This window comes from Amblyraja radiata, chromosome 8, assembly GCF_010909765.2.
Source record: "Amblyraja radiata isolate CabotCenter1 chromosome 8, sAmbRad1.1.pri, whole genome shotgun sequence".
NCBI lineage: Eukaryota > Metazoa > Chordata > Chondrichthyes > Rajiformes > Rajidae > Amblyraja > Amblyraja radiata.
The window spans coordinates 39,113,885-39,141,230 of NC_045963.1; the positions used below are offsets into that span (position 1 = coordinate 39,113,885).

The 27,346-nt window shown below is 43.6% G+C and overlaps 1 protein-coding gene across 1 annotated transcript in view; it reads left to right on the plus strand.

Annotated features, from left to right (window-relative positions):
* Positions 1–27,346, plus strand: part of syt14 (synaptotagmin 14) — a 164,096-nt gene that overhangs the window by 573 nt on the left and 136,177 nt on the right. Inside the window, exon 2 of the mRNA XM_033025591.1 lies at positions 11,095–11,142. Coding sequence (XP_032881482.1) covers positions 11,095–11,142 — 48 coding nt within the window. The remainder of the gene's footprint in view (positions 1–11,094; positions 11,143–27,346) is intronic.

A 27,346-nucleotide genomic window follows, 5' to 3' on the forward strand; every position in this document is an offset into this window, starting at 1 on the left:
ACGTTTCCCAGATGTCTCCCCGCTCTACTCTGTCAGGCTAGTGGCGGGCACACGAAGGCACTCCTTGTGTACCTAGACCATCGTATTGCACGTTTTATCACTATTGTAAACAGCTCGAGACAGCTTTCTTACTATTTATTTTATCGTGCTCCTGACCAGTTTTTACATTATTTCGAATTTTGAGTATTCGGCATAGGCAGAAATGCATACTATCACAATTTTTAATTATTGGTATATAGATTTTTAATAAAAGTTCTTCAGTTTTATCCTTGCAATTTGGACGTTTTCCTAATAAAGTTGTATTTATTAGTGTAGCAGGCCACTTTCTGAAGTGCATTCGAATTATTTTCGGTGGGACTATTAATATTGCATGGAATGGGCATCACAGAAATAGGACAATGAATCCAACTAATCCATGCTGGCTTTTATGTACCATTCAAATATGCAAAAGGAAATACATTGCAGGAAAATAAGTGGGGAAACGTGACTGATGGAAACGGATACATTTGATAGTGGAATGGCCTTCCCTGTCATAAGGAAATTTGAAGATAGGAAATATGAAACATTCCTTCTCCCTCATATGTTTGTGTAGGTTGCACTTAAATGTATTGTTAACTTTTGCCACTCCCTGTGGTAGCTTTTTCCACATTCACATTACTCTTTCTGTATTGACATCTCTTCTGAATTCCTTACAGGATTTATGCCAACTATTTTATATTGATGGTTTCTGGTTAGTCGTTTCCTTAATGTGAAAACATTTACCATGGATATTATTAAAATCTTTTATGATTTTAAAGATCTCCCTTTGTGATATGCTTCACCTTTCTTTTCTGAAGAAAAAAGATGTCCAGTTTTTTCATCCTGTGTTGACACTGTATGTCTGGATTTTTGGTGCCATCCTTCAAAATCTTCTTTGTATCTTCAGTGTCTTGACTCTACTTTAAATGTAGATTATGCAAGGATTGTTAGAGGTTTGGCATAATCTCACTTATACTTTTGTCTTCTAGAAATACAACTAGATGTCTTGCCTGCTTATTTTGTGGCTTTGGTAAACTGCGGCACACTTGTTATTGATTAGTGTGTTTGCACTCAGAGATCCTTTTGTCACCCTTGCACAAATATCAATTCCCTTCTTCCTATCAAATTATTCTCCGACATTTATCTGAATTGAACTTCCTTTGTTATGATTGACCTATTTTGCAATTCTAAGAATGTATTTGTGTAATTTGTTGCAATCCTTCTTAATATCAGGTATAAAACATACCTACATTATTCCTATATTTTGCTATTGTGTTTTGATTCCAAAATCGCGAACAGCAGCGATTCCAGTATTTTCTGTATCAATTGCTGTGAAATACCTCCACCCACCTTCTCCCACTGTGAATTGCTATTATCACACCCACTCTCTGCTTTCCATTATGAATTCAGCAAGTGATCACTTCTGTAGTCTCTAACCATTATTATGTATATCTCAAGAAAGGTGATTTAAACCTAAATAATTGCTACATTTGTGTTGCTTTTATCATGGATATCTGTTCAAAAAACATTAAGTAAAGTTGATCCATCAATATTTTAAAATTGGTGCTGATTTTTAGATATTGTAGTTCCATGGGCAATGATGTAGTTATGGTATTGTAGATTTTTTTTTTAAATGATCAGAAATGTGGTCCAAATAAATATAGAATATATTTGATGATAAGTATATGTATAGGGGGTATATTGACTGCAGTAAGAAAAAAAAGTAATTATTACAACATATATTGTGTTGGAGATTGTGTGGTTTTAGTATGCAATGATTAGATGTTGTTTAGTAGTCTATATATTCTATGTTAATTTATATTAATTATGCTAAAATGTTTGTGGCTTTTAAGTTCTTGCACTACATTTAGAATATATATTTGTTTGTCAGTGCCATTGACAAGGTGTAAAATTATTGTGCTACCAGTGATCTTTGTGGGCATTTTCATATAAAATCATTCAACATGATAATTGAATGGGTGTGCACTAGACCAAGTGCAGACCGCCAACGCAAGATTCCACCACTCACCCGTTCCCCCAATGCAATATTGAACCACTCACACATAGCCTCCAACTGCGCAGGCGCAGCTCATTTCTCCTCATCCCCCAGCACTCCCTCTTCCTCCTCTTCACCCTCCCTCTTCAATCCCTAGAGAGGGAGTGGTGGTAGAGAGGGAGGGGAGGGGCAGAGAGGGAGGGGGGGGCAGAGAGGGAGGGGGGTAGAGGGAGAAGGAGGGGGGTAGTTTAGAAAGGAAGAGGGCTAGGGAGGGAGAGGGAAGGGGGTAGAGCGAGTGGGAGTGAGGGTAGATAGAGTGAGGGCATCTCCCTCCTCCACCCCTCCCCATTTCCCTCCTTCCCTCCCCCATCTCACTCTACGACCCCTCTCCCTCCTCATTTCCCTCGTCCTCCTCCCCTCACTCCCATTCCCTGCCCCAGGACCTATCCAGGTCGTAGAGCAGCATCAGGGCCTGGAACTCGGCCTGGTTCTCGTACTCGGCCCGGCCCTGGCTGTAGACTCGGCCGACGTCTGGGCTCCACTCAGGCCCCGACTTCATCTCCGGTCTTGTCCCTGACCCCGGACCCAGGGTCGTCCTTGGTTCCAGCGGCGGGTTCTTTCTCGGCCCCATCCCAAGCCCCGGGCTCGGCTCTCACTCCAGCTCAAGCACCAGGCTCAACTCCAGCCAGGGCCCGCGGCACCACCCTCGCCACCTGGTGTCAGGCGCCGTCAGCTGCCGTGAGTCCTCATTCACTGCGAGCGCTGGAGTGCCCTTCCCTCCCGGAGTGTGCATTGTGACGTCACTCGGGTGTTTTTTCAGAAATGGGTGAGTTTTTGGGGCTGTTTTTAAAATTTAAAGGATTAATATAATCGGAAATATAGGTGGGAATGCGACAGGAAGATGTTTATCGCCACGACGGGAAAAATGTGAGTAGGATATGTGAAAATGGGAAGGCTGTGGCTTAGCGTTTGGAAGAAGATAGGAAAAACAGATTGACACGTCATTGGCACAAACACAAACAATAGGACGAGTTTTAATATTATAGAGGTTCTTAATTACATTTTACATAGGTATACAGTGCCCTCCATAATGTTTGGGACAAAGACCCATCATTTATTTATTTGCCTCTGTACTCCACAATTTGAGGTTAGTAATTAAAAAACTCACGTGGTTAAAGTGCACATTATCAGATTTTATTAAAGGGTATTTTTATACATTTTGGTTGCACCATGTAGAAATTAAAGCTGTGTTTATACATAGTCCACCCTTTTCAGGGCACCATAATGTTTGGGACACATGGCTTCACAGGCGTTTGTTTAATTGCCTCTTTAATGCAGGGATAAGAGAGCTCTCAGCACCTAGTCTTTCCTCCAGTCTTTCCATCACCTTTGGAAACTTTTATTGCTGTTTATCAACATGAGGACCAAAGTTGTGCCAATGAAAGTCAAAGAAGCCATTATGAGACTGAGAAACAAGGATAAAATTGTTGGAGACATCAGCCAAACCTTAGGCTTACCAAAATCAACTGTTTGGAACATAATTAAGAAGAAATAGAGCACTGATGAGCTTACTAATCGCAAAGGGACTGGCAGGCCAAGGAAGACCTCCACAGCTGATGACAGAAGAATTCTCTCTATAATAAAGGAAAACCCTCAAAAACCTGTCCGACCGATCAGAAACACTCTTCAGGAGTCAGGTGTGGATTTGTCAATGACCAATATCCGCAGAAGACTTCATGAACAAAAATACAGAGGCTACACTGCAAAATGCAAGCACTCGTTAGCCGTATAAATAGGATGGCCAGGTTATAGTTTGTCAAGAAGTACTTAAAAGAGCAACCACAGTAAATAAAAAGGTCTTATGGACAGATGAGCCGAAGATTAACATATTAGAGTGATGGCAAGAGCAAAGTATGAAGGAGCGAAAGAACTGCATACCACCAGATCCAAAGCATACCACATCATCTGTGAAACACGGTGGTGGGGGTGATATGGCATGGGCATGTATGGCTGCTGAAGGTACTGGCTCACTTGTCTTCTTTGATGATGTAACTGCTGATGGTAGTAGCATAATGAATTCTGAAGTGTATAGACACATCCTATCTGCTCAAGTTCAAACAAATGCCTCAAAACTCATTGGCCAGCGGTTCATTCTACAGCAAGACAATGATCCTAAACATACTGCCAAAGCAAAAAAGAGTTTTTCAAATCTAAAAATGGTAAATTCTTGAGTGGCCAAGTCAATCATCCGATCTGAACTCAATTGAGCATGCCTTTTATAAGTTGAAGAGAAAACTGAAGGGGACTATCCCCCAAAACAAGCATAAACTAAAGATGGCTGTAATATAGGCCTGGCAGAGCATCACCAGAGAAGAATCCAGCAACTGGTGATGTCCATGAATCACAGACTTCAAGCTGTCATTGCATGCAAAGGATATGAAGCAAAATACTAAACATGACTACTTTCATTTACACGACATTGGTGTGTCCCAAACATTATGGTGCCCTGAAATGGGATGGGGGCTTATGGATAAACACTACTGTAATTTCTACATGATGAAACCAGAATGTATAAAAATGCCCTTTATTAAAATCTGACAATGTACACTTTAACCACATGTGATTTTTTTCTATTACAAATCTCAAATTGTGGAGTACAGAGGCAAATAAATAAATGATGAGTCTTGTCCGAAACATTATGGAGGGCATTGTAAATGCTTCAATTTATTTTCAAGCATGCCTCCCCCTTTTTGAGGTTTGTAGTCATGCATCATTTTTAGTAGGAGAAATGTGGATGGACTATTTACACCAAGACATCATAAGTTGTAATTTTATGCTTGCATTGATGCTCTGGAAAGTTTGGGACTGAAACGTAAATAAAGTCAGAAAGGATATGTGAGCATCATATAATTAGGCAGTACATTTATCTGGATTAGACTGTTTTGATAAGATTTAAAAATCTACTTCCTGGGTCACAATATACTGTTCACCATTCCTAGCCAAGAAGGAATACAGCCGAATGTCTTACATCAATAATGCACTGAAATTGTCCGTGGGATGTTGCAGGGAAATTTTGGTCTATTTTTTCCTCCATCCTTGAGAAGAGTCATTGTTCTAAACAAAATGCCTTATGGCAATATAACCAGGATTTGAATTCAGTGACTTAGAAATTCAATCACTTGGCACGGGGCTGTGATTTAGTAGTTTAGTAGGTAAAGTTGATTGTGAGATGAAATAGGCAGTAATGGTAGCTTTTTGACCGATGGTCTGTGTATGTGTATGTGATGTATGTAAGCAGTTTTTAAGCAGTGCATTGCTGGTTTCATGCTGTTGAATGAAGAAAATGTAATTAACACTTTGCGTGATTCGCACTCAAGAAAATAAAATTTAGCAGGCCAGATGAGTCCTACAGTGATCTATTTAAAAGGGTCAACAATCACTTGCAGGTTAATGAGGTAAAGTTTATTAAATTTGTGGACCAGGACTGTAGAAATATGTGTATGAGCTGAGCTTAGGGTTGCATTTTTTGTTTTGCTGGTGTTGATGGAAAGTTTGGAAGTAATTCCTCTGAGCCTCCAATATGACCAGGAGCTGGAAGAGAGGGACCCAAGGGACGGATATATTTTCAGATGTGGGTTTCCAGTTTCCTTCCACAGCTGGAATGTATGCTGGTAGGTTAATTGGCTACTGTAGTATACCCCTTATTGTTGGTAAGTGACAATAAAAAAAATAGAAGAGGAGTTGGTGGGCATGAGAGAGAAAATGTTGCAAGGCTTCCAGGATAAAGAGAAGAGGAACGGGACTGTTTAATTTGCACATCTTGGAGCAGGCATGGACCTGATGGGCTGAATGGTTGCCTTCTGTGTTGTAATATTTAAGTAAGATCCTGAGCATGAAGGGACAGTAGGGTATTGAACCAGCAAGGCCTACACTTTACCCCCTCCCCATCACCCCACTCTAACTTGAGTTGACTGGGACGTGTTCGTTCTTCCAATTGATCCTTGGATAAGGATTTCTAATGCAGTGGGGACAGAGATCTGTCACCTGCTGCAAGAAAAATGTCCAACCACATTGCCAGGACTGTACCACCCGATACTTACAAATGATGGACTGTCATGGATCCACTCTTCAACATGAGGAGAATTTGTATGCTTCCTCCTCTGTAGAGAACATCGTGCATTTTTTTTCAAATTTGGCTTTCTGACGGATCAGAGAGTAACACAGTGTAGCGTCTTCATAAACTGCAAAGGCAGTAATTCTCTAAATTTACAGATGGTTTGTGATCATCATCCTTGTGATCATTTCCATACATCATAAGAGCGCAGATGACATAATCATTCAGAAATGTTATATTCATTCTCATTCATTATGTCCAGTATAACTGAAGTTTACATGGAGTGGTAATCTTGGGAGAATGCCTATCCCTGCTATTTCAGCTCTTCACTCTAGAAATGGCTCGTGTTCATCCTGTTGAGGTAAATCAAAATTAGACTTTGGGACCACCAGAAGCTGGGTTGAAAGTGCCATTGAGGTTGGCAAGATATCCAACTATTAGGATTGTTCTGACAGTTTCATGCTTATTGTCTTCAGTGGCATGTTGAATGATCTGTTCATCATGATCTTTGTCCACTTTGCAGTTCTAGTTGGTAAACCAATAGAGATTGGTGGCAGGCATAACAAAGAGAAGCCTTCACAAGGCAGGCTGTCATCATGTACATTATATTACTGGTGTTCACTGAAGCAGTAGTTTCCAACCTTGGCTGCATAAAGCCCCTGGGGTTTTAATAATAATTAGATAATTTAGGCTTTTCATTAAATGAAGTTGAGAACCATATATTAAAAGGACCCCACTCCTCTGGGTCTATGCACAAGGTAGTCTGTGCCTGAATGCAGTTAAATGCTGCTTTAATATTGAATTTTAAGTGGTAGTATTAACATTGTGCACAACTATTCTGGTAATGATTATTTCATTCAAGTCTCACCTTTTTCCCATCACTTGCTGTTGTTAACCTACTCATTCCTCGGATCGTTCTTGTAAACCTCCTCTGGACCCTCTCCAAAGCCAGCACATACTTCCTCAGATATGGTGCTCAAAGTTGCTCACAATATTCCAAATGTGGCCTGACCATCACCTTATGGAGCCTCAGCATTACATCCCTATTTTTGTATATAATCCCTTTCAAAATAAATGTTAGCATTGCGTTTCCTTTCTTTACTACTGATACGACTTGCAGATTTAGTTTTTGAGAATCCTGCACTAGCACTCCCGAGTCCTTTTGCACCTCCGATTTCTGGATTCTCTCCCCATTTCGAAAATAATTTACGTCTTTATTCCTCTTACCAAAATGCACGACTTCACACTTTGCTACACTATATTTCATCTGTCATTTCTCTGCCCACTCTCCTAACCTATCTAAGTCCTTCTGCAGAGTCCCTGCTTTCTCTACACTACCTCCTCCACCTATTTACGTATCATCCGAGAACTTGGCCACAAAGCTTTCAATCCCCTCTCCCCTCCTCAAATCATCAATAGCCAACATGAAGAGCAGCGGCCCCAACACCGCCCTGCGGAATTCCGCTTGTCACTGGCAGCCAACCAGAAGAAGCCCGCTTTATTGCCACTCTTTGCCTTCTGCCATCCAGCCAACCTGGTATCCATGCTAGTATCTGCCCTTTGATTCCATGGGCTCTCATCTTCCTTAGCAGCCTCCCATGTGGCACCTTATCAAAGACTTTCTGAAAATCTAGGTATACAACGTCTACTGAGTCTCCTTTGTCTGTCCTGCTATTACTTCTTCAAAGAATTCCAGCAAATTTGTCAGGCAAGACCTCCCCTTCATAAAGCCATGCTGGCTTTGGCCTATTTTATCATGAACTTCCAAGTACTCCATAACCTCATCCTTTATAATGGACTCTAAAATCTTATCATCCACTGAAGTCAGACTAAGCGGCCTGCAGTTCCCACTATTCTGCTTTGCTTCCTTTATTGTGAAGCAGGGTAATATTGGCAATTTTCCAATCATCTGGAACCACTCCTGACTCTAGTGATTCTTGAAACATCACTATCAATGCCTCCACAATCTCCAAAGCCACCTCTTTCAGAACCCTAGGGTGCAGTCCATCTGGTCCAGGTGACTTGTCCACCTTCACCCCTTTCAGCTTCCCAAGCACCTTCTCCCTAGTAATAGGCACTCCAATAACTTCCACCCGCTGACTCTCTTGAATAATCTTTGTTGTGGTAAAAAGTTATATTTTTAAAAATATCTATGTATTATTGTTATGATGTAGTTTTATGGAGATTGCATTTTAGGAGTCTTTTATTATGACATTTTCCAATTTAATAATCTGGCGAAAGTGTAATAAATGAACAATTATGCATAATCTTGCTTAAAGTTTTTGCTTTATTCAGATAGTTTCACTGTATGTGTGAGTAGGAATGAATATGACAGAACACTTTGTGCAAGACATAATGCAACTTAAAGTGAGATTATTTCAGCATGAGAATATTAATGATTATCTCACTGTTTTAACAGTTTATAAATAAAAGTAGAATAAATTGCAAAACTTTCTCCAATTTCATTTCATAAAATTCAGTAACATCTGTTACAGAAGTTATGTGGTTCGGAAAGTTGATAGAGGTTCTCAAACATACTCCGTTGTGTAGTTAATATTGTTAAAAGCTCATAATTAATAGCAAGTTGAAATTGTGCAAATATTTATATTCTGCTTAATGAGTCGTTAAAGGCTACTCGAAATTCTCTCTAAATCGAGTGATATGATTGTCTTCATAAATTTTTTTTAAAACACGGTCCATATAGATATGGGAATAATATTCAATTTTTTTTACTGTCTGCCTATAGGATGATATTATTTTACCATGATATCAGAAATAAGTCCCACCAGTGAATGAGTAAACCTATGACTCATTCCTCAAAGCTCAGATGTTAGATTGGGTTAAGACTTCCAAAGTATTTGGTTACATTTGAGTAGATCACAAGTTTGCATCAATCCATTTGTGTAGTTGTACTCATAAAAGCTATTGTGACTAGGTTAATCTTCAACAAATTTTAGGCAACATATTTCATTGGTTTCCTACAAAGAAACTGTAAGTAGATTAAATATCCATATTTGTTTGTCCAGAGTACATAGCCATGAAGAGAATGTGGTTTTATATTAGATTAATTTTACATAAGTACACAAAACTAGAAAATACTATTCAAGCTCATTAATGAAATAAAGTTAGTGAAGTTGTATTATGTTTGGTCAGTTTATAAAAAAGTGTTATTGGGGAATGCACATCACTGGCAAGGTTAGCTGGTCTCTGGATTTGCCAGCAATAGTATTGGCAGCTTACTTGAGCTCTTGCAGTTCATGTAGTTCTATTTGTTTGTTGTTTCAACACCGTCTTAGCTCAGTGAGAGCATTCTTGCTTATTCTCGCAGTCCTTGCTTTCGACAATGACATCCATCATCCATCCATCCATGTGTACTAATGTGGATTGGTTTGCATCTCAATGTGGCAAACCTTTTGGCGCCTAAAATGATTAAGAAGTTCTCGACCTGAAACGTCACCAATTTCCTTCTCCCCAGAGATGCTGTCGGACCCGCTGAGTTACTCCTGCATTTTGTGTTTACCTTCGATTTAAACCAGCATCTGCAGTTCTTTCCTGCACTGATAGCTTGACGGATTGAATTAAACGAGGCAATGACTAAGGTTCACAAGAAAGCATCTGTTGTTAACCCATGCCAGTTGGCAATCTCCCTACCACATTGCTTCCATTGTTATATTGTGGTGATATAGCCTTGAAGGATGTTGTAAATTAGGATGTGTGGCTAGCTGGCTGAAAAGGTCACTGGATAGAGGCAGATGGGCTGACCTTCTGAAATATACAGAATGACCTTACAGCAGAATTGGCCAGTTCTGTTCTAAACAAGAAATGCCCTGTGACATTGTTGAATTGCTGTGGACTGCAACATGAAAGATAAACAAAATATATGACATAGTACCTTGAGCTTATGTTCAATTGAAGTTAGTGGTACATTGGATATGATTTGAGAATTAAGGGACAAAAGTTTAGGGGTAACATGAGGGGGAACTTCTTTACTCAGAGAGTGGTAGCTGTGTGGAATGAGCTTCCAGTGGAAGTGGTGGAGACAGGTTTGATTTTATCATTTAAAAATAAATTGGATAGGTATATGTCCGGGAAAGGAATGGAGGATTATGGTCTGAGTGCAGGTAGATGGGACTAGGGGAGAGTCAGTGTTCGGCATGGACTAGAAGGGCCTAGATGGCCTGTTTCCGTGCTGTAATTGTTATATGGTTATATGGAGCATTTGGTTAAACAGTTGCTTCACAACTTAATTGACTTGGGTTAAATACTGACTTCCAGTTCTGTCTCTGTAAAGTTTGCACGTTTACTCTGTGACCATGTGGATTTCCTCGGGTACTCAGTTTTCCTAGTGCATTTTCAAAGACATGTAAGTTTGTAGGTTAGTTGGCCACTGTAAATGCCCCCTGGTGTAGTGTGGCTGGCAGTATTGATGAGAATGTGGGAAGTATATACTGTGGGGATAATTAGTGAATGAATTACATTGCACTGTGAATTGGTATAGACTTGGTGAATTGGTGGGCTGAATCATCTTTTATATCATAAAGAAATATAGTAATAATGGAAATATTAGGATCCATCATAGAAAGAGGGCCAGAGTGAAAATGGATGGGCTGATCTTTACAGATATATAATGTAACAGGGGTGTTCTGCAAATCTATGCTTGGATCTTGCAATGCAGAGTAGTGTAATCAGGGTTAAGTACCTCCATGTTGGAGATGATTATTGCCATCACATTGTGGATACGTTGTTTGCCATTTATCAGCATGATTCTGAAGGGAATCTTATTGTTGTCCAATTCAATTTCAGAGTACAACTGGGTGAATCTTTGTTTTGCAAATGAAAGGTACTTAAAAATTGCAGCCTCTTTCATTTATTTCAGTTCAAGTATATGCTATAATACCCAGAGCCAAACTTTAGAAGTTAAGTCAAATATAATCAAAAATAACAAAGAATACATTTCTCTTTTCAGGTGGAGAACGTACTTGTGGTGTCCATGAACTTATATGTATCCGCAAAGGTAAGCAAATTGTTCTGGAAGTTAATTAAGTTATTATTTCTGCAAGGTTTAGCATTGTGTTTTGGATTGGCTGTTGCAGGAAGGGGAATTTATGGATAAATATATCTTTGATTATTTGTGGTGGATGTGACTTATTTTTGAGACCAATCTGTTTTTTTGTTTAAGTACTCAAAAGAAAAAATGTTATATGCATTATGGATTAATAAAATGTTTTATATTTTAACACAAGTAAAGGACTAACAATTTTATTTCACAGAGGAAACTTCTGAACACTTTCTTAATTTAAGTATTGAATTCCTGCTGTTGATGTATGGTGTTTACTTGATAAGTCAGATAGAGGTTCTCTTCTGGCTCTTTACGTTCCTATTTCAAGCTATCTCTTTCCTATTTATGTCAGTTTTTTTAAACTGTTTTTCTTTTACCAACTCAGTTGTTGGTTTTTGTGGAATGATTTTGATACGAGCTATAAGAACAAAATGACTGGGTCATTATACTCATTATGAAAGGCTTCAATAGAGAATTAGTCTTGTGTGTGTAAAGTTATTATTGACTTGTCAACAATCTGCACATAGGGATAATTGGTTGGCTTTGTAACTTGTTTACTTTCAATGGAAATTTTTTTAAATAATCAAATGTGATTCCATTTAATGCTGTCCCAATCTCTCACCCCAACTGGTGTTCCAATCTCTCACCTCAACTTTACTAACCCTGTTTCTGCTTTAAAGAAACAATCAATTTAAATTTTACTCATTTTAATCAATGGAGCTGATTATACCATTCTAAAACAGCTTATGCCATCAGAGGGATATGACGAGGATATTATTTTTGAGGTAGTGAGGTGCTATGTACTGGAACGTGCCGTCAGAAAGAATGGCACAAGCAGCTTTACGGGTAAGTATACAGTCATTATTGGCCAAGTCCATTGACACAGCACCTCATGCACCTACATACCCTATCAACAAGAAGGACTAAAGTAGCAGGCTCATGGAAACATCACCACCTGCACGTTCTCCTACAAGCCATGAATTGCAGCCAGATCACTATTCCTTCATCATTGCTTGGTTTAAATTTGAAACTCTGAGATTATCTTTACTGGATGGATTCCAGTGAATCAAAAAGCACCATGCTACCAATTTCTTATAGGAAATTATGGATGGGCAAGATATGCTGGCCCTAATGATGCTCCGTGTCATGAATGGTTTCTTAAAAATGGTTGTGGAACTTTTAAATTAAATAGTATTTTTCAAAAAGGAATTATATACATAATTTAAAAAGAGAAAGCTAAGGCAGTGAAATTAATTATTCCCCTCTTTCGAAGATCTGACACTCGTGTGTTAAGTTAAATGGTCTGCTGTTGTACAACATAATTCTATGATGCTAGGAGATCATTAAAATCAGTAAAATAGTAAGATATCGTAATTGCATTAACTGCATGTCTCAGCTGTAAAATGCAGCTCTAATGTCCAGAGACAGTTTTGCCTAGGCTGAAGAACTACTCAAGGTTGGTGCAGGCCTTACTTTCAGGCCTGCCTTGAGCCCCATTGTATTTTGTTATGCTCTCCATGATGTTTACAATTGCATTGAACTGGCTCTGCAGTATGACCTGTTGTGGTCAGGATTCTCCTACTTGTCTCTGGGAATAATGAATTCCTTGAGACATTGTTTAATCTTGTGTTATCTATCTTCTATCATCATCTATTAATATATAAAACTCTCGCCCAAAATTCCGAAACGGAACTCCGTCCGGCTGTCACATTTCTTCCATTGATTCCCTGCAACTCCGAAACTGGACGCAGAATCGCCGACATCTTTTCCATTTCGGTAGAGATTTCACTTTTCTTTCTAAGTATCCGCTCCTCATTACATTCCGTCGTGTTTAAGTACACGTTTTTAATCAAATCCTTCCCCCCCCCCCCCCAATATTTCAAAACTAAACTGGCTTCACACCCACAGAACCTTCACCAGCCCCAGCCCCTGCTGAACGTTCCATCGTGTGATGTCACAATGCCCAATCTTCACATATGTCCAATCGGAATGGATCCATTTACATATGCCTATGCAGGAGCCCAAGCCAATGGTGAACGTTCCATCGTGTGATGTCACAATGCCCAATGTTCAAAGACATCGTTGCCATAGAGAGGGAGTACAGAGAAGGTTCACCAGGCTGATTCCTGTTATGTCAGAACTTTCATATGAAGAAAGACTGGATAGACTCGCCTTGTAATCGCTAGATTTTAGAAGATTGAGGGGGTATCTTATAGAGACGTTTAAAATTCTTAAGGGGTTGGACAGGCTAGATGCAGGAAGATTGTTCCGGATGTTGGGGAAGACCAGAACAAGGGGTCAAAGTTTAAGGATAAGGGGGAACGCTGAATCGCCGACATCTTTTCCATTTTGGTAGAGATTTCTCTTTTCTTTCTAAGTATCCGTTCCTCATTACATTTCGACGTGTTTAAGTGTACGTTTTTAATCAAATCCTAACCCCCCCCCCCCCCCCCAATATTTCAAAACCTAAACTGGCTTCACACCCACAGAACCTTCACCAGCACCAGCCCCTGCTGAGCGTTCCATCGTGTGATGTCACAATGCCCAATCTTCACATATGTCCAATCGGAATGGATTCATTTACATATGCCTATGCAGGAGCCCCAGCCAATGGTGAACGTTCCATCGTGTGATGTCACAATGCCCAGTGCTCATAGACATCGTTGCCATAGTGACAGTACAGAGAGTCAGATGTGGGCCGAGGAGCCTTCAAGACAACATGAGATGTTCCCATATTGTGTGAAAATATTTACGTCATTCACCCCTGAACCTCGATAAGAACACCACCTGCACATCTTAATTAAATTAGAGAAAAACGGAAAAGAGGTCGGGCATTTACACTTTTAAGGCTCTGTGTGTGTCGAAGCTTCGTGTGTGTGATGCCGCACCGCTAACCCCCCCACCACCCCCCCCACGCGTTGCCGAGACGGACCCGACTTCGACGACTTCAAGATACGATATTTTAAGACGGCAGGGACCCGACTTCGACGACCAAATCTCCCCTGGGGGCTACAGGTAGGGAACGGTCTTTATGCACTTTTCCAACTCTGTGTGTGGGGGTGGTTAGTGTGTGTGAGGCGCCCGCCCCCCACCCCCCCCCCCCCCAGTGGGGGCTACGGGTAGGGAACGGCTGCGTTGGGGGATCAGACCCAACGGGTTTGCCATTGGTCGTCGTGTTTAAGTGCACGTTTTTAATCAAATCCTGACCCCCCCCCCCCCCCCCCCAAATATTTCACAAATAAACTGGCTTCTCACCCATAGAAGCAGCACCAGCCCCAGCCCCTGGTGAACGTTCCATCGTGTGATGTCACAATGCCCAATGTTCAAATACATCGTTGCCATAGAGGGAGTACAGAGAAGGTTCACCAGACTGATTCCTGGGATGTCAGGACTTTCATATGACGAAAGACTGGATAGACTCGGCTTGTACATGCTAGAATTTAAAAGATTGAGGGGGTATCTTATAGAAACTTACAAAATTCTTAAGGGGTTGGACAGGCTAGATGCAGGAAGATTGTTCCAGATGTTGGGGAAGTCCAGAACAAGGGGTCACAGTTTAAGGATAAGGGGTAAATCTTTTAGGACCGAGATGAGAAAAACATTTTTAACACAGAGAGTGGTGAATCTCTGGAATTCACTGGCACAGAAGGTAGTTGAGGCCTGTTCATTGGCTGTATTTAAGAGGGAGTTAGATGTGGTCCTTGTGGCTAAAGGGATCAGGGGGTATGGAGAGAAGGCAGGTACAGGATACTGAGTTGGATGATCAGCCACGATCATATTGAATGGTGGTGCAGGCTCGAAGGGCCGAATGGCCTACTCCTGCACTTAATTTCAATGGTTCTATGTTTCCCTCTCCGAAACCCCTCTCCCACCCATCCCTCTCTCCCCCACCCCCCTTCCCTCTCTACGCCACCCCCTTCCTCCTACCCCTCTGTCCCTCTTCCATCACTCCCCCTACCCCTCTCCACCTCCCTCTCCACTCTTTCCCCTCTCTCCCCCACCCCTCTCCCCCTCCCTCCCTCCTTCCCTACCTCCCCATCCTCCCCCTCCACCACATCTATCTCCCCATCCCCCTCTCTCACCCCCTACCCCGCTCTCCTTTCCCTCCCAAATCTGTCCCATTTCCTCCACCTCCTCTCCCCTCCCTCCCCTCTTCACATCCCCCCTCCCTCCCCCCACCTGTGTGTTTGGGGGTTGGTTAATATGAGTTTGATGCCGCAGCCCCCCCCCCCCCCCCCCCCCCACTGCAAAACGCCGTTGGGGAAACAGACCCAACGGGTCTGCACTTGGTCTAGTATAATATATAAAACTCTCGCCCAAAATTCCGAAACGGAACTCCGTCCGGCTGTCACATTTCTTCCATTGATTCCCTGCAACTCCGAAACTGGACGCAGAATCGCCGACATCTTTTCCATTTCGGTAGAGATTTCACTTTTCTTTCTACGTATCCGCTCCTCATTACATTCCGTCGTGTTTAGGTACACGTTTTTAATCAAATCCTTCCCCCCCCCCCCCCAATATTTCAAAACTGAACTGGCTTCACACCCACAGAACCTTCTCCAGCCCCAGCCCCTGCTGAACGTTCCATCGTGTGATGTCACAATGCCCAATCTTCACATATGTCCAATCGGAATGGATCCATTTACATATGCCTATGCAGGAGCCCCAGCCAATGGTGAACGTTCCATCGTGTGATGTCACAATGCCCAATGCTCAAAGACATCGTTGCCATAGAGAGGGAGTACAGAGAAGGTTCACCAGGCTGATTCCTGTTATGTCAGAACTTTCATATGAAGAAAGACTGGATAGACTCGCCTTGTAATCGCTAGATTTTAGAAGATTGAGGGGGTATCTTATAGAGACGTTTAAAATTCTTAAGGGGTTGGACAGGCTAGATGCAGGAAGATTGTTCCGGATGTTGGGGAAGACCAGAACAAGGGGTCAAAGTTTAAGGATAAGGGGGAACGCTGAATCGCCGACCTCTTTTCCGTTTTTGGTAGAGATTTCTCTTTTCTTTCTAAGTATCCGTTCCTCATTACATTTCGACGTGTTTAAGTGTACGTTTTTAATCAAATCCTAACCCCCCCCCCCCCCCAATATTTCAAAACTAAACTGGCTTCACACCCACAGAACCTTCACCAGCCCCAGCCCCTGCTGAACGTTCCATCGTGTGATGTCACAATGCCCAATCTTCACATATGTCCAATCGGAATGGATCCATTTACATATGCCTATGCAGGAGCCCCAGCCAATGGTGAACGTTCCATCGTGTGATGTCACAATGCCCAGTGCTCATAGACATCGTTGCCATAGTGACAGTACAGAGAGTCAGATGTGGGCCGAGGAGCCTTCAAGACAACATGAGATGTTCCCATATTGTGTGAAAATATTTACGTCATTCACCCCTGAACCTCGATAAGAACACCACCTGCACATCTTAATTAAATTAGAGAAAAACGGAAAAGAGGTCGGGCATTTACACTTTTAAGGCTCTGTGTGTGTCGAAGCTTCGTGTGTGTGATGCCGCACCGCTAACCCCCCCACCACCCCCCCCACGCGTTGCCGAGACGGACCCGACTTCGACGACTTCAAGATACGATATTTTAAGACGGCAGGGACCCGACTTCGACGACCAAATCTCCCCTGGGGGCTACAGGTAGGGAACGGTCTTTATGCACTTTTCCAACTCTGTGTGTGGGGGTGGTTAGTGTGTGTGAGGCGCCCGCCCCCCACCCCCCCCCCCCCGTGGGGGCTACGGGTAGGGAACGGCTGCGTTGGGGGATCAGACCCAACGGGTTTGCCATTGGTCGTCGTGTTTAAGTGCACGTTTTTAATCAAATCCTAACCCACCCCCCCCCCCCCCAATATTTCACAACTAAACTGGCTTCTCACCCATAGAAGCAGCACCAGCCCCAGCCCCTGGTGAACGTTCCATCGTGTGATGTCACAATGCCCAATGTTCAAATACATCGTTGCCATAGAGGGAGTACAGAGAAGGTTCACCAGGCTGATTCCTGGGATGTCAGGACTTTCATATGACGAAAGACTGGATAGACTCGGCTTGTACATGCTAGAATTTAAAAGATTGAGGGGGTATCTTATAGAAACTTACAAAATTCTTAAGGGGTTGGACAGGCTAGATGCAGGAAGATTGTTCCAGATGTTGGGGAAGTCCAGAACAAGGGGTCACAGTTTAAGGATAAGGGGTAAATCTTTTAGGACCGAGATGAGAAAAACATTTTTAACACAGAGAGTGGTGAATCTCTGGAATTCACTGGCACAGAAGGTAGTTGAGGCCTGTTCATTGGCTGTATTTAAGAGGGAGTTAGATGTGGTCCTTGTGGCTAAAGGGATCAGGGGGTATGGAGAGAAGGCAGGTACAGGATACTGAGTTGGATGATCAGCCACGATCATATTGAATGGTGGTGCAGGCTCGAAGGGCCGAATGGCCTACTCCTGCACTTAATTTCAATGGTTCTATGTTTCCCTCTCCGAAACCCCTCTCCCACCCATCCCTCTCTCCCCCACCCCCCTTCCCTCTCTACGCCACCCCCTTCCTCCTACCCCTCTGTCCCTCTTCCATCACTCCCCCTACCCCTCTCCACCTCCCTCTCCACTCTTTCCCCTCTCTCCCCCACCCCTCTCCCCCTCCCTCCCTCCTTCCCTACCTCCCCATCCTCCCCCTCCACCACATCTATCTCCCCATCCCCCTCTCTCACCCCCTACCCCGCTCTCCTTTCCCTCCCAAATCTGTCCCATTTCCTCCACCTCCTCTCCCCTCCCTCCCCTCTTCACATCCCCCCTCCCTCCCCCCACCTGTGTGTTTGGGGGTTGGTTAATATGAGTTTGATGCCGCAGCCCCCCCTCCCCCCCCCCCCCCTGCAAAACGCCGTTGGGGAAACAGACCCAACGGGTCTGCACTTGGTCTAGTTAATATATAAAACTCTCGCCCAAAATTCCGAAACGGAACTCCGTCCGGCTGTCACATTTCTTCCATTGATTCCCTGCAACTCCGAAACTGGACGCAGAATCGCCGACATCTTTTCCATTTCGGTAGAGATTTCACTTTTCTTTCTAAGTATCCGCTCCTCATTACATTCCGTCGTGTTTAAGTACACGTTTTTAATCAAATCCTTCCCCCCCCCCCCCCCAATATTTCAAAACTAAACTGGCTTCACACCCACAGAACCTTCACCAGCCCCAGCCCCTGCTGAACGTTCCATCGTGTGATGTCACAATGCCCAATCTTCACATATGTCCAATCGGAATGGATCCATTTACATATGCCTATGCAGGAGCCCAAGCCAATGGTGAACGTTCCATCGTGTGATGTCACAATGCCCAATGTTCAAAGACATCGTTGCCATAGAGAGGGAGTACAGAGAAGGTTCACCAGGCTGATTCCTGTTATGTCAGAACTTTCATATGAAGAAAGACTGGATAGACTCGCCTTGTAATCGCTAGATTTTAGAAGATTGAGGGGGTATCTTATAGAGACGTTTAAAATTCTTAAGGGGTTGGACAGGCTAGATGCAGGAAGATTGTTCCGGATGTTGGGGAAGACCAGAACAAGGGGTCAAAGTTTAAGGATAAGGGGGAACGCTGAATCGCCGACATCTTTTCCATTTTGGTAGAGATTTCTCTTTTCTTTCTAAGTATCCGTTCCTCATTACATTTCGACGTGTTTAAGTGTACGTTTTTAATCAAATCCTAACCCCCCCCCCCCCCCCAATATTTCAAAACTAAACTGGCTTCACACCCACAGAACCTTCACCAGCACCAGCCCCTGCTGAGCGTTCCATCGTGTGATGTCACAATGCCCAATCTTCACATATGTCCAATCGGAATGGATTCATTTACATATGCCTATGCAGGAGCCCAAGCCAATGGTGAACGTTCCATCGTGTGATGTCACAATGCCCAGTGCTCATAGACATCGTTGCCATAGTGACAGTACAGAGAGTCAGATGTGGGCCGAGGAGCCTTCAAGACAACATGAGATGTTCCCATATTGTGTGAAAATATTTACGTCATTCACCCCTGAACCTCGATAAGAACACCACCTGCACATCTTAATTAAATTAGAGAAAAACGGAAAAGAGGTCGGGCATTTACACTTTTAAGGCTCTGTGTGTGTCGAAGCTTCGTGTGTGTGATGCCGCACCGCTAACCCCCCCACCACCCCCCCCACGCGTTGCCGAGACGGACCCGACTTCGACGACTTCAAGATACGATATTTTAAGACGGCAGGGACCCGACTTCGACGACCAAATCTCCCCTGGGGGCTACAGGTAGGGAACGGTCTTTATGCACTTTTCCAACTCTGTGTGTGGGGGTGGTTAGTGTGTGTGAGGCGCCCGCCCCCCACCCCCCCCCCCCAGTGGGGGCTACGGGTAGGGAACGGCTGCGTTGGGGGATCAGACCCAACGGGTTTGCCATTGGTCGTCGTGTTTAAGTGCACGTTTTTAATCAAATCCTAACCCACCCCCCCCCCCCCAATATTTCACAACTAAACTGGCTTCTCACCCATAGAAGCAGCACCAGCCCCAGCCCCTGGTGAACGTTCCATCGTGTGATGTCACAATGCCCAATGTTCAAATACATCGTTGCCATAGAGGGAGTACAGAGAAGGTTCACCAGACTGATTCCTGGGATGTCAGGACTTTCATATGACGAAAGACTGGATAGACTCGGCTTGTACATGCTAGAATTTAAAAGATTGAGGGGGGTATCTTATAGAAACTTACAAAATTCTTAAGGGGTTGGACAGGCTAGATGCAGGAAGATTGTTCCAGATGTTGGGGAAGTCCAGAACAAGGGGTCACAGTTTAAGGATAAGGGGTAAATCTTTTAGGACCGAGATGAGAAAAACATTTTTAACACAGAGAGTGGTGAATCTCTGGAATTCACTGGCACAGAAGGTAGTTGAGGCCTGTTCATTGGCTGTATTTAAGAGGGAGTTAGATGTGGTCCTTGTGGCTAAAGGGATCAGGGGGTATGGAGAGAAGGCAGGTACAGGATACTGAGTTGGATGATCAGCCACGATCATATTGAATGGTGGTGCAGGCTCGAAGGGCCGAATGGCCTACTCCTGCACTTAATTTCAATGGTTCTATGTTTCCCTCTCCGAAACCCCTCTCCCACCCATCCCTCTCTCCCCCACCCCCCTTCCCTCTCTACGCCACCCCCTTCCTCCTACCCCTCTGTCCCTCTTCCATCACTCCCCCTACCCCTCTCCACCTCCCTCTCCACTCTTTCCCCTCTCTCCCCCACCCCTCTCCCCCTCCCTCCCTCCTTCCCTACCTCCCCATCCTCCCCCTCCACCACATCTATCTCCCCATCCCCCTCTCTCACCCCCTACCCCGCTCTCCTTTCCCTCCCAAATCTGTCCCATTTCCTCCACCTCCTCTCCCCTCCCTCCCCTCTTCACATCCCCCCTCCCTCCACCCACCTGTGTGTTTGGGGGTTGGTTAATATGAGTTTGATGCCGCAGCCCCCCCTCCCCCCCCCCCCCTGCAAAACGCCGTTGGGGAAACAGACCCAACGGGTCTGCACTTGGTCTAGTACATAACTAAAACTCTGATCTTGTGCTCTTCCGGTTTGCGCGTTTTTTCCTATTTTCGCGAAAACAGTACGCGATAGCGCTACGATTTTTCACCAGCTCACTCATCGTCCTCATGTGCTGCGAGTGCAACAAGTTTTGTTCTGATCGGTGGTACATTGTAAAAGTTAGCAAGGTTTAAAAATCTTAAAAACCGCGCATGCGCAAATCGATCTCCTCTCCTGCCAGTCAGCGCCGCGCGGATTAGTCTCTTCTCCTGTTACTCCCCGGGACAGTCCGCCCCTTCCTACGCCATCGCGACTTTACTGGAGCTGAGGATGTCCGGCGGAAGTCTCCAACCGGACACAATTTTCAGAGGGACCGGAAGCGGCCCGGCCCGGCGTGGAGCGTGAGATGTTCCCAAACGGAAAGCGGAGAATTTGATCCTGGTGGGGGAGAGCGTCCAGTGCCCACTGTGAGTCTCAAATGCACCGCCATCACAACGTCCGTCCCCCCCTCCCTTCCGGCCGTAGCTGCTGGTGCTACAGGGCCGATCCAAGGCCTGGCTCTAAGGGCGCTGATGGCTGATGCTCCTCCGGGGCACGCAAAAAGGGAGAGGAGTGGCAACTTCAAGATCCTGGGGAGGGAGGGGGGTAGGGAGGGGAGAGGAGTTATGGAGGGTAGGGGAAAGGAGAGGTTAGGGAGGGATTGAGGGAGGGTAAGAGGTGAAGGAAAAGAAGAGGGAGGAGGTGGGGAGGGAGAGTGTGGGAGGAGGGGGAATAGAGGAGAGGGGAGTGGCTGAGGTAGGGAGTGGGGAATAAAGGGAGAGGAGGGTAGTGGGGGAGGTGAGGAAGGATAGTGGGGCGATAGGGGGAGGTGAAGAGTGAGGGAGGTAGGGGATCGAGGGATAGGAGGGGGGGTTGGGAGGGGAGAGGAGTTATGGAGGGAGGGAGTGACTGAGGGTAGGGGAAAGGAGAGGGAGAGAGAGGTGAGGGAGGGATTGGGGGAGGGGAGGAATAGAGGGGAAAGAAGAGGGAGGGTGAAGAGGAGGGGAGAGAGTGCTAGGGATGAGGGGAAATGAGCTGTGCCTGTGCAGTTGGGGGCTATGGGTGAGTGGTGGTATATTGCGTTGGGGGACCAAGCCTTTTCCACTTAGTCTAGTATAGTCATAGAGCTGTACAGCACGGAAGAAGGCCCTTCAACCCATCTTGTCCATAGCGATCAAGATGGCATGTTGAGCTTGTCCCATTTGCCTGCATTTGGCCTATAAACCTCCAAACCCTCTCTATTCATATATCTGTCCAAATGTATTTTACAGCTTTGCCTTCCCCTCCCTGTTGGATTGGTCCAGAACATAGCAATGGTGAACTATTTAATGACATGCATGCCACATGTTATAGATAGCAAAGCCTGTGAACATTCATTATTGCTTCATGAAAAGCAGGCTGGTTATCTAAAATAATAATAATAATAATAACTTTATTTATAAAGCACTTTAAACAACTACAGTTGCCACAAAGTGCTGTACATGAGAACTCATGAACAAAAAGCTATTACAAACAATTAAAAACCATTAAAAACCGTAAAACGAAGGACTATAAAAAACACACTAAAAATTAAAAGACATTAAAAGCACTAAAAACAGGAGCAATGCCTCAGCCAGTGTCGAAAGCCAAAGAATAAAAATGTGTTTTTAGGGAGGATTTGAAGATGGACAGTGAGGGGGCCTGTCTGATGTGCAGCGGCAAGGTGTTCTAGAGTGCCGGAGCAGCAACAGAAAAGGCTCTATCCCCTCTGAGCTTCCGCTTAGACCTTGGTACCTCAAGGAGCAGCTGATCAGCTGACCTGAGGCACCGGGCAGGAGCATATAGGTGGAGCAGCTCAGAGAGGTAAGGCGGGGCGAGCCCATTCAACGATTTAAAAACAAATAAAAGAATTTTGAAATGAACTCGAAAGTGCACTGGGAGCCAGTGTAGGGAGGCCAAAATTGGCGTAATGTGCTCCCTCTTTCGAGTTCCAGTCAAAAGGCGAGCGGCAGCATTTTGAACAAGCTGGAGACGAGCCAATGAAGCTCGTGCGACTCCAGAGTAGAGTGCGTTACAGTAATCCAGCCTAGATGTAATAAAGGCATGGATTACTGTTTCAAAATGCTCCCGCTCGAGAATGGGCTTCACCTTTGCCAGCTTCCTTAGGTGAAAGAAGCTGGACTTAACCACCGCGCCTATTTGTTTGTCTAGTTTAAAATCACCGTCCATCCTAAAACCCAGGTTCAAGACGGTTGGCTTTACAGACAATGCCAGTGGACCCAAGTCAACAAAGGGAGGTTCACGGCAGCCATTGGGGCCAAACAAAATCACCTCTGTCTTCTCTTCATTAAGTCCCAGAAAGTTTAAGGCCATCCAGGACTTAATGTCCTCAAGACAAGACAGAAGTGATTTTAGAGAATAGTCGTCTTCTTTCCTGAGTGGCATATATAACTGGCTATCATCTGCATAAAAGTGAAAGGAGATGCCATGCCTTCTTAAAATTGAGCCCAGAGGAAGTAGGTATAAGGAGAAGAGCAGGGGCCCTAAAATTGAGCCCTGTGGAACCCCATATACCAAGGGAGTGGAGGAGGATTCAAAGCCAGCAAGGCTTACACGCATGGTTCTGTCTGCCAGATAGGACCTGAACCATCCCAGGGCACTGCCACAAATGCCCACTTGGTGCTGTAGTCGGGAAATTAAAATTCCATGGTCCACTGTATCGAAGGCGGCAGATAGGTCCAGGTCATCTCAGGTTTCCTCTGTGTTTGCAAATCACGACAGATAATTGCAGGCAAATTTTGAAATATTGTTGTGCTGGGAATGGAAAAACCAGAGAATGTTAGAAACCATCTGTAGATCACACAATATCTGTGGAGGGTGAAATAATTAATGTTTCAGGTTGATGCTGAGATTGTTGTGTATAATGTGCCTGTGCTTATCTGTGCACTGTTGCTCTGAGCTGTTGGCAGTGGATTTTATTTGCCCAGGACCTAGAGCATGAATCAGAATGAATAATGTGAATAAATTAATCTCACTGAAAATAATTAGCAAAAGGCTATTTAATACACAGGTGCTAAAAAAAGACTTCAACCAAAAACCACCTGGGCTAAACATGAGAAAGAACCCTGGAAAATTCCTCAGATATCCCAAAGACAAGTCAAAATCAGAAGATCATTACCATGCGGTACATTCCCTTCTGTTTCATCCATGTTTACTGTTAAGCTGTGTTGGCTTCCTGTAAATGTTTCCAGTACAAATCGACAATAATTCCAAAAATTAACTATCTCTTCTCTTTCCAGTCCCTTCCCCAATTCAGAGTAAAAAAAGGATTGTCCTTATCTTTGCCAATCACTATTTTCAGTGGGTCTCCTCTTAACACCTTCCACATAATCGGTAGAGATGCATCATTTGTTCTTTTATCTCTTCCCCTCATGCTATCCATGAGCCCAAATACTCCTTCCAGCAGAAGCAATGATTCAATTGCACCACCTGCAATTCAGTGCTCACAATGTGGTCGCCCCTATATTCGCCAAATTCAGCTTGGATGACTAAATTGCAGAACAACACCATTCATTTTGCAAGGGTAACCCTGAGTTTTCAGTTGCCTATCATTTTAATTTTCCATTTAACACCCACACTGATCCTTCGGTCTTTAACCCCAAATTATTCTACCAAAGTTCAAAGAACGGCTGATATCTCATCTTCACCCTTGGGGTTCCCCACTGATTTCAGCAATTTGATATAAACATCTTTTCCAGTTTGTGGCAGACTGACTACTTTGTAGGAGCAGAGAATGCTGGGGGTTCCTGGCAGGTTGGGTGTTATTTAATTGGGGTGGTGGGTGGGGGAGGAGCATAAGGTAAATCCAAATGGGAATTCCGAAGAAGCTTCTTTATATAGAAAATAATTAGCATGTAGACTCTTTACCAAGAGAAGTGATTGAGGCAAATAGCATGGATGTATTTAAACTAAATAGATGAGTAAAAAAGATATTGAAGGAAGAAATATTGAAGTGGTTAGATGAATAGGAGGCTTCTCAAGAGCATAAATAGCAGTATGAACTTGTTGGTCCAGATTACCTGTTTTCGTTCTATAAAAAGATGTCACATTGTGACCTATGATTGATGTGGCTCCTTTAAAAAATAAAATTTAAAAAAAGTGCAGCAGTTGAAAGTTACGCCCTCACACTACAGAGTCCCAGTGAACAAAATTAAGCTACCACACTACTTTAAAGAGTATAATGTTGGAAATTTGTATGAACATATTGACTATTTAATGGGACTACCGCACACCATTCTAATAATGGTGAAATTAAAAAAAATGCCTGCACTCACAGCAATGATAAATCCCGTTACATATTTAATGGGAAATGAAAATGAAAATCATATTCATTATTAGTTTCTTGACATCATCCTGTGGTACTAATACTGTACTTGATTTCATTTTTTTTTTTAAGTGGCTCCATATTTTTAATAATTTTTTTGATTTTCATGTGCTTATTGGAACTACTTTAATACTCCAATTTTGTTTGAAAATGCTCAAAAACACACCAAGAGAAAACCAGAAATCCTGCCCTAAGTTCTGAGCTAGCATCAGCAATATATTTGTGATTATGGATCTGGATGGTTTCCTTCCTTATGTGAGTTGTGCAATACCATTAATCTCTTCTGTAAGAAGGCTAAAGGTATTAGGTACTTTAAAAGATGGTGACAATTGCTGAAAGAGCATTGTAGCGGCAGGTGTAAAATTGTAGGTTTTCACAATATTTTCCAGGTGTGAAGAAATGAAAGCATATAAATGCCTGTTGCTTTTTTTGTTGACTACAGAAGTGTTTCATATTTTCTTGGTCAATTTAATATTTTTGTTCTTATCTCTGTGCTAGTCTTTATCCTTACATACCTCTGTATCGATATGCTTATTTATCAATATGCATAATTCTGTATCAATTTGCTTTAAAAAATGTTTTTGATCTAATCTCATTTATCTGGTGCGAAAACCACTCCACATATTTTGGTATTAAAGCAGTATTCAAGGTCGCCTTATTGCTATTTGTGAATGCATAAAGAGTAAGAATTTCATTTAGGAGAATATAGTCACGTAACGTGGAAACAGGCCACCTTGCCCATGTCGACCAACATGCTCATCTACACTAGTCCCACCTGCCTGCATTTGGCCCATATCTTTCTAAATCTATCCTATCCATGTACCTGTCCAAATGTCTTTTAAATAATGTGATAGTAGCTGCATCAACTTCCTCCTCTAGCAGCTCCTTCTAAATACCCACCACCCTCTGTGTAAAAAAGTTGCCACTCAGGTTCCTATTAAATCTTTCCTTCCTTCACTTACTCTGGGTGAGAAATATAGACTGTATATTTACTCAATCCATTTGTCTCATGATCTTGTACACCTCTATAAGATCACCCCTCAACCTCCTGCATCCCAAGGAATAAAGTCCTAGCCTGCTCAACCTCTCCCTATAGCTCATGCCCTTGAGTTCTGGCAACATCCACATAAATCCTCTTTGGTCCCTTTCCAGCTTAACAACATCTTTCCTATGGTAGACACAAAATGCTGGAGTAACTCAGTGGTACAGGCAGCATCTCTGGAGAGAAGGAATGGGTGACGTTTTGGGTTGAGACCATCCCCCCTGAGCTCCCCCTTTCTGATACGGAACAATCTGTCCTCAGCAGAGGCCTTACATTTGTTCCTCTCTGCCCCACATCAACGAGTGCCGGGTTTGCCATGACATAGAGCTCTTCTTCCGTCAACTACACCTCCATGCCTCTTTCCAGAGGAGCCTTCACCACCCAGTGATGACCCTTTCTCTGACTCCACCGGTCCCCCTCCTATTGGACTCCCCCAGATGGCCCTCTACCCTCTTTTAGACCTTTTTATTTCCAACTGCCAGCGGGATATCAACCGTCTCAACTTTTCTACTCCCGTTACCTACTCTAACGTCCTTACCAATGTCTTGTGCAATTGTAATATTATCCCCCAACTTCTAAACCCAATACTCCGACTGATGAAGGCCAATGTGCCGAAAGCCTCTTGACCACCCTATCGACCTGTACGATGCCACACACTTTTGGGTCATCTGCAAACATGCTAATCGTGCTTTGTACACACTCATTCAAATCATTAATATAAACCACAAACAGCAAAGGGTCCACCACCAATCCCTGAGTCACACCACTAGTCACAGGCCTACAGCCTGAGAAATAACCTTCCACCATCACCCTCTGCTTCCTTTCATGAAGCCAATTCTATATTCAGTCAGCTAGCTCTCCCTGTATCCCATATGAACTAACCTACCAAGAGTAGCCTACCATGTGGAACAAGTTCACTGAACATTTGTTGGGTTTCCTTATGGCAATGTCCTGCTGAAACTGATTTTTAGATTTCAGCACATTGTTCCCTATTGACACGTTACAAGTTCTCACAACTATCACCATTAACACATGAGTTCACTAGTCTAATAGAAGTGGGGAAGAACCTGTTCTTAAGTCTGGACATCCAAGCTTTCAAATTCCTGCATCTTCTCACAGAAGGTACAAGAGAGAAAAGGGAAAGACCAGGGTGACAGGCTCCCTGG